We start from the raw sequence: 20499 nt of genomic DNA on the forward strand, positions 1-20499 counted from the left end.
CCATCTATTTAATATACCTTGCTGAAAAACCAAAAGCCAGTTAAAATTAAAATATTGAAACCCCCCTCCTCTCCTTACCCCCCTCACTTTTCTCTTTATCATCCTCTCTCCCCCTCCCCCTCCCTATATCCATATATCTCCATCCACACCTACCTGAATCTGCTACCCCCACACACACAATACAATCGAATGTATCTTTAACCTTCAAAACTGAAATATTGTCAACACCCGCCTGCCCCCTTTTCTTTCTTCCCTCTTTTTTTTCTTAAAAACACTTTTTTCCAATAACTAACAACCACTTTTGTGAGGCCTTCCGAGGCTGTTGGATCGTAAACATGGTTCAACATCTGAAACATATGTAGCCAAACAGATAAAACGATAATAAAAAAATAAAACATATATATATATATATATATATATATATATATATATATATAAAGCTGAACGTCTCTGTGTGTGTCTGGTCATGAATAAGCTCCTATATGGTTGACTAGTATAGAAAACTAATCACATATGATAGAAGATGTATCGAGACACAGGAATGGGTATGTTTGATCTGGTATAATGATGATTCATTTAAATTGTGGGGTCTGCATACGTACCTGGTCCACAAAGTATGGAAATAAAAAATTAAAAAATTAAAAAAAAAACATTTACAAGTGTTTTTGATATAGATGTACATAATAATACTTTGATAAGTATGTTTTAACTTAAATAGGGATGGTATAATATAATTGTGGGGTTTGCGTTCGTGCCTGGCTTTCATAGAATGGAAATAGGCACAAACGTTAATAAAGACTTTTCATATCTATCTGTGTAAGTATACTTTGATAATTATGTTTCAGTTTGAAGAAATATGGTACAATAAAATTATGGGGTGTTCGTTCGTGCCTGACCTCCATAGAATGCAAATATGTCACAAAGTTTAACAAGGTTTTTTAATACAGATCCACAGAATACTGTGACAAGTGTTTCAGTGTGAACAGGTATGGTATAATAAATTATGGGGTTTATCTATTTTATTTTTACTTTCATCATATTTTGCTTTGGTTTTGATACCTCCAAATTCGAAGCTATCTCTTTACAACCTTTTCATCATACTTTCATAAATCAGAGTCCATTTTCTGTAGGCCGTTTTTGAAACCAGTCAACGACAGGTACTTTTTCTAGTATATATATATATATATATATATATGAACAATGAGCTGGTGCTACTAGATCAGGCTGTCTGGAGATATTGGCTTCCTGAGATGAAATGCTCCTAACATTGATGCTTTTTATTTTCTACTTCCTTTTGCAAAACTTAATTATGTTCTGCAAAGCCAAAAACAAAAACAACAAAAACCTTTTCCCCTCTTTTCATTTCCCCTTTTTATTTCTACCTCCTCCACTTCCTGAAGCATTAATACTGTAATCCTTTTCCCTCTCCCATTGCAAAACTCATTCATGTTCTGCAGGGCAAAGAACAAAAACGATAAAATCCACTATAAAACAACCAAACCAAACACTACAAACTAACGATTGAAGATACAAAGAGCTTTAAGAATAAAAACCTTCTACAAAATAACTGGTTGCAACATGAATACAATTTTCAAAACAACTGGATTTGACATTATATAACCTGAAAAGGGTTGATATGCCGTAAAACAACCATACCAAACTCTGCAAATAAATATTTGAAGATATAAAGAACTTGAAGCATAAAAATTATTTCCAAAATAAACATTTAAACAGCCTTTATAAATATTATGTGAGAAGAAATTTTGAAGAAAAAAAATAACATGTCAGAGTGGGGATCACATTTCTATATAAATTATTAAATAACCCGAAAAGGGTTGAAATGGCGTTAAACAAAACAACCAACCAAACAACGAGATTAATTAATCTTGTGGTTCACAGTTTTACAAAATATCATTAGGCGGAAATATTTTTATATAAGACAATCCCAGCCAAATAAAATAGTTCAATATACAAAATAGAGCAAAGTAAAAATTGTAGGTTTTATATTTAAAATTTTTGCAGTAAAATAATAAATTTTAAACACAAAAATGTATTATTTGAACAAGGAAAATACAACATTTAAAATTCTTTCCTTAATCCATGGATTTTTGATGTAAGGCTCATCTCTTCAGAGGAAATGTCTTCAGTAAATATTTCTTTTGAAAATTAATTTAAAATATTTTTAAAGGAACATAGAAAAGGGATATCATTTTAAGGTGATCCAACCAGCGTTGCCTGGGTTGACATGAAGTTCCATTTGAAATATGCCTGCTATACTAATCATTTTCATCATGGGTAACATGGATACCCCCACAACAATTTCAAAAATAAATAACGGATAAAAACATGTCGATGTAATCGCCTCCAAAAACAAGTATCTGATACCCTCTCCACCAGATATTTCGGCAGAAGGGATCACTGTCCTAAGAAATCTCACGATTTTCTGAATCTAAAAAAATAACATTTATAAACATTAATGCATGCGTTTATTTTTTATTTTGGTAAATGTGTGTTTAGCAGCGTAAATTATTTGCAAGACAAAAAAATATAAAAACTATTTATTTTTATATAAAACACATTGTTAGGCCCAAAAGCTGAAATAAAACCAGAAAAAAATTTCATTTTTATTATTTTTTTATCATTTATATTTATTATTTGAGGCCGCTATATTGCTTTGAAAATTTGGCCTTTTTAAGCTCTTTCATGAACTATGTTTTTGGCTGCCATATTTTTTTATAATGAAAGAGCGTAAAAAAGGCCAAATTTGGCCTTAAAAACCAATCTTTTAAACCTAAAAAAGGCCAAATTTTAAACATGCAAGATGTGCACATTTAGTCTAATAAAAAACGATAAAAAAAACATATAAATGAATTTTTTTGTTTTATTTCAGGTCTAATAATATTTTATATAAAAATAAATAGTTTTTATAATTTTTTTGTCTGTCAAATAATTTACGCCGCTAAACTACATTTATTTATTGTAAAGGCACTTTTTTTTACTGGCTTTTTTTTGTAAATAAAGGAAATTTTCAATTTGCATTTGGGGGGGGGGGGCTTTTCGATTTTTTTTTTTATTTGTCGTTTTATGTTTCTAATGTAATCCCCCCACCAAAAAAAAAAATTCCATTTGTCATATTTTAGGGTTTGTTTTATTTATAAAATTGTTAGGTGAAAGTAGAGAATGGTCTCATAAAAAATGAATTTATCGTTATTTTTTGTTTCCAATGTAATTCCTGCCCCCCCCCCCCGAAAAAAAAACAAATTGTATTTGTCAGATTTTACTCTTCCTTTCAACCGCCAAACTTGAAAAAATGCTAGAGTTGACGTCTCGTTGGACACTTGGTGGCCAAAAAGTGGGTGTTCATTTTACGTTAAATTTATATAGAGAAGTGATCCCCCACTCTGTTATGTTATTTTTTTGTTTTTTCAAAATTTCTTCTCTCATAATATTTATAAAGGATGTTTAAATGTATTAGTAGATCTCCATTTTTTTAGGGGTTAAATGCCGCTGGGTCATGTTGTATAAAGTTACCTTTTTAATTAGAAAATTAAGTTTGTAATCGATGAAATTAACACAAAAAAAAGTCTAAATTGTGGAATTTAGAGGGGGGCGCCAGTAGATCTTCATTTTTTTAGTTATTAAACGATGCTGGATTACATGGTAAAAATTTACCGATTTCTGTATTGCCGTTTAAGGAATAAACTAAAACAAACACATGAAATCTTTTCAGTTTTTTCGTAAGTGTTTTTTTTTTTTTTTGAATATTTAAAAAAAAACAATAACAGCCAAACATTTTTCTATCTATACGGAATTATTTTTCCAGCTAATAATATTTGGTGAGCGTTTTTTTTTTTTTTTATGCATAGTATATAGGGGCAAATAACTCTAAAAAAAGGTTGCTGTTGGAAATATTAATTCCAAAATAAATTAAATTATCAATATAATTGTTGTTTAAAATTTATTAAATAACAATTGTAAATAGAATGCTTAAAATAATTCTCTCACTAAAAACATTAACTAAGATACCACTATTTAGTAAAATCGATTTTTCTTAATGTCATATGCAAATAAAGTGATCTCTTAACTGTATATTTTTTCAAGTATAATACTATATATAGAAATAAATGAAAGATTAAAGTAAGACACGTTTTGTATATATTAATCAAATTGTGAACAAACAAACAGACAGGAATACAAATTTATATATATAGAAAAAGAAATATAGAAAAAAGGATATGCACCCCAGGTACACGATTTGAGTAGTGCCCCAGGAATAGAGATGAATGTTATTTCTATATTCTAAACTGGTTAATGATTTCAATATTGAAGGTAAAGTCCAAAATTGCCGAATCCAGCATCCAGAAGAAATGGCAAAGTTCCTTAGTAACAGTAGAAGCTTGAAGGTAATAAAGGTTGCTAAGGAAAGGGCAAGTTGATGAATATGACTGGTGCTATTTCTTTGAAATTTAATTTGTGCATTCTTTATCGTATATATATATATATATTTATTGTAAAGAATTTGTTTTCTTTTACTTATAGTCAAACAAAACACATGTGAAAGATATATTGTGAATTAGGGGCCAGATTTATAGGAGCAGCCTAGTTTGAGGTCATATTCAAAAATCTATGAAAATATGGGATAAAAATATATTTCTGATGATCGAATCATGAAACTGTAGTAAAATGTCAACATCAACTCATTTTAAATCTATATTTTCATTATATGTGTATGTATATGTGTTAGTATATATGTGTATGTGTATGTGTTAGTATATATAACCAGAAGAATACCTGTCCAAGAACAAATAAAATTAGATAGCAGAATAGAATTATGTACTAGTTTATGTCCTTTTACAAATCGAGGTTTTGGATGAATTGTATGGGATTGCATTTCTACAGATAAAAGGAGATTGCAGAAAGGCCAAGAAAATGATTTGTGGTTGAGCAAATCAAGTTTTTATTTCCGTTTAGATTGTGGTAAGTTATGATGGAATATGAAAAGATTGAAATCCAGATATAATACCAAATCTTATCTCTAGAATCATTATTGAAATTTTGATTAAAATCACCTGCATAATTTTGATTCTAAAGAAATGTCTTAATATTAATACACTAAAAGATCTTAAGAAGAAATTGAAATTCAGAAAATATTGATTCTTTGATCTCTAATGACTGTGAATCAAATTTAATGCTAATATTAAATATTTGAATTATGCCCATATTATGCCCCTTAAAAACCATTTATAATAATTTTGAATTTTGACAAAGGGTTCCTATCTCTCCTTCCCCCTTTACATAAAACTAAATTAAACTAAATATAGCCCACATTATGATTGCTTAGACCTAACAGCTGTGTTTCAAAACCATAATGATCAGTTACTTTGTTTAGGAATGAACCCTGTAAAGACAAATATAAATAAATAAATTTCCTTAAGAAAATATAATTTTCAAAACAAAAATTTATCCTCGAGGCGAAAGTGAAAAAAAGCCTGATGACTTAACTAAAAAGTGAATTAGGTCAAACATCAATCCTGCAGTCAAGTTTGTTTTGGTTTTGTTTCACCAAGCTGTTGATTTGAAAACCAGCTCCCAATAAAAAAATTGGAGGGAAGGAGGAGTCCAAATAAAAGCAATTGTCTTATATGACGGTTTCTACTGCATGCTTTCTGGACGTTCCGAAGCCGAGAACATGCACCGTTTGAATTTAGTTTCACTTTATTTATACTAAAAAGCCGAACAAACAGGCGACACAGCGAAATAGCACGATTTTTATAAAAGTTGATGTAAATAAATCTAGACGCGACACGCGTTCGTAAATCTATGATATTATGATTTAGACGGTATATAAAAAGTTCTAAGACAAAGTAACACCCCCGAGAAGCCCGGTGAAAAAAGCTTTTGCCAAACATACATAAAATGTGCACATTTTGCCTTTTATATATATATATAGATTGAGGGGGAAAAAGGCAACAAAAAAAAAGATTTCAAGTTAAAAAGTGTTCAAGAAAAAAAAATAAAAAGGATAGGAAAAAAAGGAAAACTTAAAATACAATTGCGAATTACTGAGGACATCTTGCCAATCATGGCTGACTAAACAAGAACATGCTACCTCCATGAATTAAAGTGTTCTGTTCGAAATTCCATGCAGATTCCTGAGTGTCGACAAGATACACCTGAAGAAGATCGGAGGTTACATTGACCGAAACATTGTGCAAATAACACTCAAGATGAGAACAGTAGTTCGAAGAATCTAAATAATACAGATAATCCTCATCTCAAAAATTCAGAATCGTGAAGACAGATTAGTTTGGAAGTCCAATTTTGAAAAGCTGTCCAACACATGCCACTATGTAAAACAAACATTAAATGAAATATGATAAAGAACGGGTTTTGTTGTAATATGTTTTGGTGCATTAAAAGATTAATGATGACAAAGATTTCGATGATTACATTTATAATAATGAACCAATCAGATACCAGAAAAAATTGTTAAATTCTTCATTTTTTAAATTTTTTACTCACGTTTACCTTTTAGATTGAAAACTCTTTTTTGAACGCTATCCAAAAAGGAGATGCTATTGGTAGATGCACCAGCCATGCATGGAATATTGTAACCAGATCTGGTAACAATGCTTCATGCATGGGCGAATGGAGGCATTGTAGAGTTACAGGATACTCTCAGGTGTGAGTAGACTTCTAGCTTGATAAAGGGAACCCACCTTATTTGCGGCAGTCTTCACAATGTCCTCAATGTATTTGTTTCAGTTCGTATTGCTGTGCCAAGGAGTTTGAAGGAAGAATTCTCAGGTAGTGTTATTTGTCATGGATATTAGTGGTTGAAGAGGTGTCTTGTAATTGTTAAAGAAACTAGTGGTAGATGCATTCCTAACAAGGCATATCGCCACTTGGACGTAAGGGGCTTCTATTTAGAACCATTCCTAGGAAAGATTAACAAGATGTTGGTTTACATTACATTTAAACTTCTGCATATCAGTACAGTCAGGGAAGCAGGTAGCAGAAAGGGAATTCCAAAGTCTAGCTGTTCGAAGGAGAAACTACTAGAGTAGAAAGCTTTCTGGCATTTAGGAACCTCAACAGTGAAGGGGTGAGATTTTGTTGCTAAGTGGATTTTGTTGCGGACATGTACGCCAAGTGGGCACGAGTGTAACGAGTTCACCAAAGCACATTTCATTAAAATACTTGTAAAACAGGCACAGTGATGCAACATTGCCGTGATGGGATTGCGGTTGGAGCTTAGTTGACAAAGTGGGATATATTAAATTGAAAATTCTTTTTTGAACCCTATCCAAGAAGGAGAGGCTAGTATTAGATGCACCAGCCCAGATGTGGCAACAATACTCCATACATGGGCGAATGGTGGCCTTGTAGAGGTACAGGATATTCTCAGGTGTAAGTAGTCTTTTAGCTCAATAAAAGGAACCCACCTTTGCAGCAGCCTTTGCAATGTCCTCAATGTATTTGCTCCCGTTTATATTGCCTGTGAATATTAGGCCAAGAGTTTGAAGGAAGAATTCTCAGGTAGTGTTATTTGTCATGGATATTGGTAGCTGAAGCGGTGTTTTGTAATTGTTAAACGAGAGCAATTTAATTACTAGCATTAAATGTTACCTTCCATTTGCAGCCCCATTCTACTTCTGTGACAATTGATGCTGGCATTTTTCTCTTTGTTTGAGACAATTACATTTTCTATTAAAATAATGGCACTACACTCGAGAAAAACCGTCTTTTTATATCTTGGAAAAACTATCATGTGATATTGCATGCTAAACTGATGAATTGAATAAAGAATTCCAATTTAAAATGCAGAAAAATCAAAAGAAACGTGAAAATAACAATTAAGATGAGAACAGTAAACCGAATAACCCAAATTATTAATCCTCATCTAAAAAATAAAAAATGTGAAAATGTTTTCCTTTTTATTTTCTTGTTTTTTAGCTCATATCACACGTTTTACGTCAATACTAGCAAATTACTCTAATCAAGACAATTGTAATAAAGATTATGTAAAACTAAGGCAGAAGGAAACTAATCTTTCACTGCAGAACAATTGCATTGCTAATCGGATTTCAATTGTTTATTCAAAATTTAAGATAGCAAGCAACTAACCAGCGCTAATCTTCGACTGCAGAATAAAGACATTGCTAATAGGATTACAATTGTCTTTAAGAATGGAAGCAACTAAATATATCTAATCTTTCACTGCAGTACAATTGCATTGCTAATCAGATTTCAATTGTTTATTTAAAACTTAGAAAGCAAGCAACTAACCAGTACTAATCTTCTCCAGAATAATGGCATTGCTAATAGCATTTTGTTTGCATTGTTAATAGGATTATAATTGTTTATTTAAAGCTAAGAAAAGAAGCAGCTAACTAGTGCTAACCTTTTGCTGCAGGGCAATTGCATTGCTAATCAGATTTTAATTGTTTATTTAAAGTTAGGAAAAGAAACAACAAACTGTACCATGATTCCTGGGTCAGCCCATAAACACATGAACACATACCCCAGGTCTGTTTGCCCAATTTGGCTTCACGGGAACAACTAGTGTAACAAAGCCATCTCCAGACTGTAAACACAGTGGATACCCCTAAGTCCCCGTGGCTGCACCTTTATGTTCGTCTAGTAATGGACCCTTCAAAATGTAACCAAGCACTTACTTGTCACTGGAACTGCAACTGTAATGCTCAGAGTGTACAAAACGCACATGACCCTAAGTCCTTGTGGCAATAACCTTAGCACGCTGGCTGTCGTTAGATGCTGTGATTTGAGTTCTTCTCGTAGGTGTTTAGGTGAATGGCTGGTTGTGGTGTCGGCACTGTAAATAACTGGGTTTTCTAATTAAAGCAATTCAATAATAACTTGGAGATCATTTTTTATAAACAAGAATAATTATTCATAAGGTCTTCAGGGTACACTTTGTGAAAAGGATAGTTTAAGTCTACGGGTTCTTAATGGTTTCAAGATGCAAGAGCTTTTCAACAGGTTCATTCAGACAGCTTCTCGGTCAGAGGAGGAAGAGCTTTTCAAATAACTTCTTTTGGGGGGGTTATCTAGCCCTGGGCAAGAACTCAAAGCTGTTCGATGGCAAGCAAACAAGTCTTCCCATTTCCAAACACAATGGTATTTTATGAAACCCTAATTTTGACCATCATTTTTGAGATTAGCATTTCCTCTATCGTTTTGAGATTAATTCCTTCTATTGTCTTTTTTTCTCTTTTCTTTCTTTTTCTGAATCTCTGTTCTTCCTTTCTCCCTCTTAAACCTATTTTTCTCTTTAATTTTCTTTCGCCTTTTTTTTTTCTTTCTCTCTCTGAACACCCCCCCCCCTTTTTTTTTTCAGAGAAACTTTATCAACTATCCTAGGGGAGAGGGTCTTTCCATCCTTCGAGTTAATTCTTATCAGCTACAAAGTGGACTGACACATTAACACAAAACATGTGGTCTACTGCTGATATCTTCATGGATGTTAGCTAGGCTTCTTGCCACCAATGTCAACTTACTTTGCTGAGAAATGACTTTTTTTTCTACCATATCAGCCATAAAAACATATTCATTCTTTTATCCACAATTTGGGCTACCTCAAACTTTGTGTCAAACACCCCACCTAACCCATAGCTTGGAAGCAAGGTGATTTTGTATTACCTGGCGCATGCAACAGTGTTACAAACCAGTACTAATCTTTCACTGCAAAACAATGGTATTGCTAACAGGATTAAATTTGTTTATTTAAAACTAAGAAAGCAAGCAATTGACTAATGCTAATATTCAACTGCAGAAGTTGCAATGCTGTTGTGATTTTAATGAAAGCACCAGTGTTTATCTTTTACTGCAGAAAAATTGCTACTTGATTAGGTTTGTGTTTGCTGATACTTTGCTCCAATGTTTTACTGCTAGCATAACAATGAGAAAGGATAAAATGGAACAAGGAAATAATAGAAGATTAAATAGCAAATTTATTCAGGGATACAACTCGTGTCAAACACTCCACTATCGCATATCCAACAAATTTATCTGTGACTTTAAAAAAATGTGTCAGATCATTGATATATGAGATCCAAGAAAAGGTTTGTTGTGACATGAGGCACTAAAATGGCCAGTACACTTGCAAATCTACAAAAATTAATAAACCTTTGAACATGTTTAATCTGGGAATAGTAGGTAGGCATTGTAGTTTGGATCAAGTCCGGTGGCAACATACATGCAGAGATTCTAAAGCAATCTCTGTTATTTATGGACCAAGTTTTAAAAAATGTATGGAAGGAGAATAAAATACGCATTCTAGTGATGTTACCAGGAACGTTCCAAAAGTAAAACCTCCTTTTTTTATTGAAAATATTGAAGACCCATGAAGACGGGAGTGGGTAGTATCTGAGAAGTCCATCATTCCAGGCCTTGCCACTCGGTTTTTGGGTGGAGTAAGTTTACTGCTTATTGCCTGAGGCGACAGGCAATTTTTGCTAGGTCAGAGTTTTCCTTCTTTAGAATTGAACTGAATTGAAACTGAATTGAACAGCCCAACTTTTGACCTTGTATTACATCTTATGTTACATCTTGCTGAGGTTAGTAGCAAGTAAATCACTACCTTCATTATATGAAAAATATTGCAACAGGCACAAATAAAATTTACCATACACCTTTTTTTGCTGCTAAATGGACCATGTTGGGGATAACTAATTTAGAAAATTAATAATTCAACTTGTATTTATCAAAATTGCGTATAGGCAAGAAACAAGTTCTTGTTTTATTAATATAAATTTGTTTATCAGACTAAAATAGATAATTATTTTAACTTTTAAAATACTTGAATTTCTTTTGATATGGAAAAGATGGACTGATTTTTGCATATCTAAGAAATAGTGTTGAGTTTTATGTTATATATATATTCTAGCCTGTGTGCCTGGCATTGCCTGGTTGTCTGGAGGTGTGTGTTGAGCAAAAAAAAAAAAGTTGTAGTAGGTAGGCAGGCTTGAACCCGTGACGCGAAGGCGGAAAAGAGAGTGGAGGTGTGTGTAAGGGTGTTGGTTGAGCAAATAAAAAAGAACATAGTAAGTAGGCTCGGACCCATAACGTGCCAGAGGAAAAAGAGGTGAAAAAAACAAACGGTCTTATCGATGTTCATACCATGGTTGTGACGTCATGGGCGGTTGAAATAATGCCTTTTATGCAACGTCAAGGGTTGAATAACTTGCAAAAAATGTCAGCGAAAAAATCGACCCCCCCCCCTGTAAAAAACCGTCTAGTTGAGGGGAAAGGAATTAATGTTTTTGGCCAATTTGTCGTCCGAAGGGTCGAGCTTCAAAATTATACCGATCTCGTGAAAATCCGTCGCCTCTGTCAAAAGTTTTAGGCAGACATACATACATACATACATTCATTTAAACAGACAGGTGAGATTTATATTATAGAGATATAGATATATATATAGATATATATACTAGCGTGATCTGTAGGAATTCCACAGCAGACTCTTTTATATGTAATGTATTGTTGTTGACATTCTGTGGATATTAAGTAATTACCTTAGCAAGCAGGTACGCACAGCGATACCCGATCGTTAAATATGCATAAATATGATATTATTATTTATTCAGATTTCGTATATATCATTATAGAGTCTATTTTCTATCGATTCTAAGATATTATAAATTTGTAATTTCAAAAATATAAAAATATATATATCAATATTACTTGGATGCATCAGGTTGAATCAGAACCGAAACAAACACTTAGGAACAATATATATATACTAGCAAAAGTACCCGTCCTTGACTGAGTTCAAAAACAACCTACAGAAAATGGACTCTGATTTATGAAAGTATGATAGGTTATGAAAAGGAAGGGTTGTAAAGAGATAGCTTCGAATTTGGAGGTATCAAAACCAAAGCAAAATATGATGAAAGTAAAAATAAAATAGATAAACCCCATAATTTATTATACCATACCTGTTCACACTGAAACACTTATCACAGTATTCTGTGGATCTGTATTAAAAAACCTTGTTAAACTTTGTGTGTGTGTATATATATATATATATATATATATATATATATATATATATATGCATGTGTGTGTGCGTATATTTTTTTTAGCCCATTAAGGTCAGACGCAAACGAACACCCCATAATTTTATTGTACCATATTTCTCAAACTGAAACATAATTATCAAAGTATACTTACACAGATAGATATGAAAAGTCTTTATTAAAGCTTGTGCCTATTTCCATTCTATGGAGGCCAGGCGCGAACGCAGACCCCACAATTTTATCATACCATCCCTATTTAAGTTAAAACATACTTATCAAAGTATTCTTATGTACAGCTATATCAAAAACACTTGTAAACGTTTTTTTTTTAATTTTTTATTTCGATACTTTGTGGACCAGGTGCTACGCAGACCCCACAATTTTAATGAATCATCATTATGCCAGATCAAACATACCCATTCCTGTGTCTCGATACATCTTCTATCATCATATGTGATCAATTTTCTATAATAGTCAACCATATAGGAGCCTATTCGTGACCAGGTATTTATTTGCTTCCCCACCGAGCAAATTAGGCACAAGGCCGATTTTTAATGTGAGGAGTGAAGGGAAAATGGGGACCAACTCCCCAGGGAGCAGGGGAGCTGGATAGTGACAATTGGTATGAAGGGTTGCCCTTACATTGACCAAAGTCTTATCTGTGGGGTCGCCCCCACATAGGGTCTTTGCTTGCAGTATGTATTTATTTGCGTCCCCACTGAGCAAATTAGGCACAAGGCCGTTTTTAATGTGGAGAGAGAGGGAGGGGGGAGGGAAAGTGGGGACCAGCTCCTGAGAGGTGGGAAATGGGAGCTGGATAGTAACTGTTAGTATGAAGGGTGATCCCTACATTGACCAAGGTCTGATATGTGGGGTTACCCCCACATATGGTCTTTGCTTGCAGTATCTGCCAGAAAAGATACTACACTTTGATCTTGGCCCGAAGGTGGCCTATTCGTGACCAGACACACACAGACGTTCAGCTTTATATTATAGATATACTGACAAATGTTAATCATGTTGCTTAATATTTGAGTCAATTCACATGGCTTAAATTCTTATTGATATATGTACACTACCATTGGTTAATTGATTTTAGATATATTAAACCTTTAGAATAGTCTCTTCTAATATATATACGTGTGTGTGGTATATATATGTGTGTGTGTGTGTGTGTATATATATATATATATATATATATATATATATATATGCATGTGTGTGTGCGTATATTTTTTTAGCCCATTAAAAACAGGTAAAGTTTGTAATCTGTTTACTAAGAATGAATGCTTTATTCCAAATTGGTGCTTGAATATGGTTAAATTTGTACTAATTTTTGCATTAAATAATAATCTCTATTACTTCCTAACTGTACATCAGACGGATACCATAATACTTAGTTTGCTGCACCCAATCATAACAAAGTTCCATACTAAATTCCAAGAAAAGGACTGCAAGGTTGTGGAACTCTTTTCCTGCTCACTGTTTTCCTTCTACTTACAGCTTTGATTTTTTTCAAAACTAAGATCAGTAGTCATCTCCTGTCTCTTTCATTCTTGTTAATTCTTTACATCAAATAGCTTCATGCTTTGTCTTGGGTGATTTCTATAAAAATGAAGTGGAATGGACAGACATGACTAAGAGAAATATATATATATATATATATATATATCATTTAATTATGTTAACATTCACTATTCTTGACAGCAACTGTTTCATAGCGCAAAATCATTCATTTAATTATTATATCAATCAATGAATCTATTCTGCCCTTAACTCATCAGAAGAAATAGCAACTATCAATTCATTAAAATAAAATAAAATGTATCCGCACATGATCATAAAATCCGAAAATTGGAAGAGAAGTTGCAATTACCTTTTATTTTATCTTTTATTATGCCAATTACATTGAGCTTCATAAATTAAGGATTAGTATATAAAAAAAAAGGTGAAAAAAAATCATATTTCCACAAAATATATATTTTATATATATGTAGCATTACAAGTTGATTTTTTCTTTTTAAATAATTGTTATTTTATCAACTTGCATGAATAGAGCTATGTAAAAGATGCTTAAAACCGTTTGAATTATGTAAATACCATCAGTAGTTCAAAAGTTATGAGAATTTTAAGTGCCAAAATTTAGGCCTTTCCGTGGACATTTTTCTTTAGAAAAAAGTGGGCTAAATTATGGACCTCAACATTTCAAGAAATTCGGTAATTTCGCCACCATTTATTTATTTTCCAAGCTATTCTCATGAAACTTGGTACTCCTATGTAAAATTGTGTGTTCTTTCTGATTATGCAGTCAAATTTGATGTATCTCTTTACCATAAGCCATGAATTATAAATTAAGATTTACAAATTTCAATTTTTTTAAAACTGGTATCATACAGTGGATTTCTATTCATGAACAAAACTAAGTATTATAGTGGTATTTAAATATAGCTTTATTGAGAATAGGCATTTTCCTGCCTCCTCACCAAAGGAGAGCTTAATCTTGGGTGTAGCCATTGAATGCCTAAAGAGCATTCATGGCATTTACTACTCCCCTCAAAGAAAAAAAAATTGAGTAGATATGAATTAATCTCAGAAATAAATTGAAGAAAATTTTTCATATAGATTTTGGATTTCTGTAAAAAATGGAAATTCCCATAGTCAACCAGAACTTATGCACTTTGGGATCAGTCCAATTTTCAGTTTTTGAAATACTCTCTATCTGGCCCAAAATATACCCCTATTTTCTGAGATGCAACCATAAATAGTACTCTACGTGAATCCTTGATATAGCTTTCACATTATCAGGAATCTTGATAAGCAACAACTATATATTCACCAGTTGATAATTTTTGTCATTTCTATTCTGTTGTTTTACTGAAAATTCAACTATGTAAACAAAGAAATAAAATGGTACTTTTTTTACCTTGTTTTCACCTGAACATTTAAAGTGATTACTTTTATAGGTTTTAGGGTATGCTGAAAACGAATATCGCATTTAAATTTTCTGCAAATAAGTAGTTTTCCAGATATTAAGCAATGTCATTTCTTATGTTATCGCTGGTGGCCATCTTAGTATGCGTGAGCACGCAAACGTAACCCCGAGAAACTCTGCGCAAATGCATGTACCAAGACCTTAAAAGATAGTCATTTTAAAGAAAAATGTTAAGGTGGAAACAAGGTAAAAAAAATTACGAAATGCATCACAATGAAATTCTTTATCGAACCACCTAATTATTATTATTATTATTATTATTATTATTATTGAGATATCCTCAGTGAAAACAAACAGGTTTGTCTTAAAAATTCGAAAAAATGGTCCTGACAACGAGTTAAAAATAAATTCAAGTTTCAGCATGGTAGCATAAGTGCACAAGTACCTTTTATTTGTTATATATTTGTTTGTTTTTTGTTTTTTTATGATAGCAGAAATGCATGTACTTAGTACATTTTGTTGTTTATTTTAACGCTTTTAGTACACATGTACTAAAAGCATTAAAAACAACAAAATAGTATTGTTTGGAAATCAATTTTGAAAAACTTGAAAATATTTTTTTGAAATTGACTAACTCAAAATAAAAAATGAAACTGATTTTTTTACTTTCGTTTTGAAAAAAGCAGAAAAAACAGGGTTTTTTTAATTATTCTTTAGTCATAGCAAGCCATTTCCCCTGAAACAGATTTGAATTTCTATAAAAGATAACATTTTAAAGAAATTTCCGCACAATTAATAATCATCAAATATATACATATTATACATGAAAATAATCATGAAACTATCATCTATATGAAAATGGATGATATATACTGATTTATCTTATCAATTTTGAAATATTCTTCGTCAACTTTGCGCAGTCATAACTTTGCTCCCTGTGGTTGTAAAAATAAAAATCAAAGTCCAGTAGAGATGGACTTCTATGTTTATATAGCCTGTAAAATTTCAGCCATATCCATTCAAATTTGACCCCGCACATTTGTATCCAAACGTAACGTATGGAATGTTAGCATTGAAAAAACAGTTTCCCTTTTTGCTGTCGTCATTACCGAAAAAAAGAAAGATAAATTAAGATCATTGGAATGCTTATTCTATTCGCTGTCCAGCAACGTAATTCCTTTAAAAATTGACCAACAAGTAAAAAAGATATGACTTGTTGAAGCACATTAGGTATGTAATATTGTTGATGTTCACGAAAATGCAGCATACACCTGTAATGCTAGTATATGGAGATATATATATATATAGGGTGTCCCATTAAAATGTATACACTCTTTAAATTATCTCAACTTGCTATATGAATACGCTATGCTACGTTCCCAAGACATGTTTAGGAATACAGAATGGCACTTCCAGCAGGATGGAGCACTTCCCCACTCTCATCGTGACGTAAGAGCATATCTTGATAGTCACCTGTGGGACAGATAGTTGGGATGAAGAGGAAGTATTGAGTACTGTCCACGCTCACAATATTTGACCCTCTCCCCATGGATTATTCTCTTTTTGGGGGACGGGTGGGGGATGGTGGGCCATGTTAAACACAGGGTTCACACCACAAAATGAGCTACAATGAATGTTGAAAGCAACCATTGAAAGAAGATGTGTCAACATACCAATCGTACTGATTAGGAACGTTTTCAATTCAATAAATGAGCGTTGTTAGCTGTTCATGGACCTCAATGGCCAACAATTTGAACACTTTCGATAATTAACTGGTTTCTATATTTGTTCACAGTATTTTGATTTATGAAACTTTTCTTTCTTATAATAAACGTTGGTTTTATGGTCATTCAAACAGTTTATATGTTTTATTGGGACACCCTATATATATATATATATATATATACATATATATATATATATATATGATGAAAATAATGGAAATAGTATTCCGATAAAATAGAGAAAATAAAAAAGGAACAAACCGTATTATGTGTTCACCAACGTTTCGTCTTTATTTCAAGACTTCCTCTGGGTGAATGAGATTAAAGAAATCTCATTCACCCAGAGGAAGTCTCGAAATAAAGACGAAACGTTGGTGAACACATAATACGGTTTGTTCCTTTTTTATTTTCTCTATATATATATATATATGTATAATATTTATTAAGAGTCAGCGCAAATTCATCAGCGACTTTTCAAAGTCGTTGATGAATTTGCGCTGACTCTTTGCAACTTCTTATGGTTGATTTGGTTGATTCAGCGTAATGAAACCACTGATACGACCTTGAGATATGTATATAGTGGTTTAATAAATATTGTATGTATATATATATATATATATATATATATATATATATATATATATATATATATATATATACTAGTCATGGTCAAAACTAACGGACTGCATCATGATGATGATAATATATATATATATATATATAAACTTATTAATCTTAAAAATGCTGTCCTGTTTCCTCTTTTCATGATCAACATTCAAACCTAAAAATTTTAGATTCTTTATTTGCATTTCTTCTTTCTCTTGCAGGCTCCTCTGAAATCAATTGTCCAAGAGGTCCAGCGGCAAACCGCTGCCGCCGCCGTGGCGACTACTTCTGCAGTGGTTAACCCAGCCACTAATTCGACCAGCGTGTCATCTGCGATGTCTTTGTCGGGTGACTCTCAGCAGCAGGCCCTACCTCAGCCCCAGGCGGCCCCTTCTTTACCGGCCAGCTTGCAGACCCATGCACTCACACCCCTGACAGACTCCAGGACTCGCATGAGAATATGCACCAAGGAGATAGTCTGCCTCCTTCCCACTTGCATTACGTCGATTCCAATCCCACGGCGCTATACCAGGCGAATTTTGGCTGAGAAAGGCCTCGTACAGAAAATTCGTATCGCCACCTATTGGACAGAGGAACAGATCAAGAAGGAGATTTCCACACTGTTTCGGAAGCCGTACGGACTTCAACAGGGCGAAATCCTCCCCTTTGACTACTTATGTACAAAACCTAATTGTAAGCGATTGGTCAGGGCATCAGCATCGGATTCCGTCCAGTGGGGTGGTCAAGAAGTAGCCAGGTTAGCCGGTCAGGGATGTCTATATATAGTGTCCAGAATACCTCTTTATACGAATACAATGGTGAGTACTGCAAAATCTATTTCCAACCTCTAAGGTAAGAAGCATTGGCTCAATCAGTAATCTTTACGTTTGTCAAAATTACTTTCTTTTTTTGCAGATCTTTAAGCTCTTCACTAATAAATATTAACACTCGCCACATGCAACATTCAAAGGGTTTCTTTGCTTTCTATATATATGGTTTGATTCAGCACTCTCCACACATAATGCACTATTTCTGTAATAAGTTACTATTTACCTTATACAAAGAAGTTGTAAATAAATTTTCTGAAAAACTGTCAAATAGTTTCTAGGTTCAACCATAGTGCATCAGTACGGCTCCAATTTGGGAGCTTTGAGGGATGTGTGGAGTCAAACCTTAATTAACCTTACACCAAGGTCCTCACTGATCTTAAATCGTAGTACCTGTTAACATCTTATCTATAGAGTAAATAAATCAAAGAAGCTATGTTGGGCCTGTTCAGTACCCAATGGAAAAAGAATGACAACACCTCTCTGCAAAAACTTCAAATGGGGACCGCCTGTGAATTTAACATTCCCTAGAAACTTTTTCTTTTGGAGGAAGCCTACTCATCCTGCCTAGGATGAATGCTGTTTCATATCGCATCTTGTAAGACAGAAAAATCCTTCTTTTACAATTTTTGTAACCTACGTTCTTTCTTTTTTTTTTTTTTTCTTTTTTTTTTTTTTCTTTTACATGGTGGTCACCACTTATAAAGGCCCGGAAGCCACTTGTGGATAAGGGTTATTGCGTGTACAGTAATCAATGGGATAGTATCATAGTAATCGTTAGTAATGGAGATTTGATAAAGTGTCTTACTTAAGGGGGCGGTTCATCAGGAATTTGTTTATGTTGAACTTGAAGACATCCAAGTTGTAGTCAGGTGGGAAACAGGCAAACGGGAGAGATTTCCACAGTTGTGCACTTCTAAGAAAGAAACTTTGTTCATGGAATCTACGCTTTGATTTAGGCACAGATAAAGAGTGGGGAAAATTAATGACAGTGGTTTCAGCTTGACGGGTATTTATCGTGAAAGATTAGCAAGGGGGAACCAGAGATTGGAGCTCAGACGAGCACTTGCCATGGAAATAACGATAAAACAAAGAAAGGCTTGCAATGTCTTTTTCTGTGAGAAAAAGGTTGCAGGGAAGAGAAAAGGGCATCTCCCACTAAGCCATGAAGTCTATTTTATACTCTGTCAAGGCAGGATAGGCTGTTTTTAGCAGCTCCTGCCCAGATATGGCAGCAGTATTCCATCCTTGGAAGTACTTGGCTTTTATATAGATAGAGAATTGCATCAGTAGTAAGATAACTTCTGGAGCGGTAGAAGGATGCCACCATTTTCCGAGCAACCTTGCCAACAGACTTGATGTACATGTTCCATTTCAGATCAAGAGTAAAGGTCAAACCCAGAAGCTTGTCAAAACATGGAACCTCCCCAAGACGAGAGCCATCCATTTCAATTTATGCCAGATGGGGATCAGAGTATTGATGATGTAAAGATAGGAGCTTGGTTTTAGATGCATTAAAAGTAACCAACCACCTGTTCCCCCACTGTACCACGCGCTCAAGATCAGAGGAGAGAGAGAATCAGAGAGAACTTTGTCATTTACAGCCTTTGATGTGTTGCCATAGATGGTTGTGTCATCAGCATAGATGTCAATGAATGATTTAAGTATGTGTTTTGGGAGATCATTGATGTATATCAGGAAGAGAGTTGGGCCCAGGATGGACCCCTGAGGGACTCCAGCATTAATACTCTGGACTTTTGATTTCTGCTCATCAACCACTATTCTTATGAGCCTATCAGAGAGAAATGATTTAATAATTGAGAAAACATTTCCAGTTATACCGTAGCTGGAAATCTTGTGAAGTAGGCCTTTATACCATACCTTATCGAAAGCCTTTGATATGTCAAGAGCAATTCCTAAAAAGGAAGCCTTTGTCAAGAGATTCACTAATCCTATGAGATATAACCGCTAGCACATCTGCTGTAGATCTAGCAGAACGGAAACCATAGTGCATGTCACTAAGAAGGTTATTTCTGCTGAGGTGGTTGACTACTTCTCTTTTTAATATGAATTCCAGCAGCTTACTCATGACACACAGGGGACTTATTGGTCTGTACTGAGAGGGAGAAGACTTTTCACTTGAATTCTTAAATACAGGGCATACTGATGAGGTTTTCCAGGGTGTTGGGAAGTACTTCTCCTTTAGGCAACGCTTAAACAGTTTTGTAAGTATGGGGGCAAGTTCTGGTTGAAGCTTTTTCTGCCTATCCTATTTCCAAAAGTTCCCAAGTTATCTTTACTCCCAACTGCAGCTGGTGGTGAGACCCTAATTTAGTGAGTTTCCATTACTCTCAGGCTCACTTGAG

At 33.7% G+C, this 20499-nt stretch overlaps 1 protein-coding gene across 3 annotated transcripts in view; it reads left to right on the forward strand.

Moving 5' to 3' along the window:
• LOC145260347 (uncharacterized) overlaps positions 1 to 20499 on the forward strand; it is a 183976-nt gene that overhangs the window by 79679 nt on the left and 83798 nt on the right. For all 3 annotated transcript variants that reach the window (XM_080118274.1, XM_080118273.1, XM_080118272.1), the window contains exon 3: positions 17528 to 18124. In XM_080118274.1, coding sequence (XP_079974400.1) covers positions 17528 to 18124 — 597 coding nt within the window. The remainder of the gene's footprint in view (positions 1 to 17527; positions 18125 to 20499) is intronic.

This window comes from Euprymna scolopes, chromosome 36 (genome assembly GCF_053919585.1).
Source record: "Euprymna scolopes isolate OS-2025 chromosome 36, ASM5391958v1, whole genome shotgun sequence".
NCBI lineage: Eukaryota > Metazoa > Mollusca > Cephalopoda > Sepiida > Sepiolidae > Euprymna > Euprymna scolopes.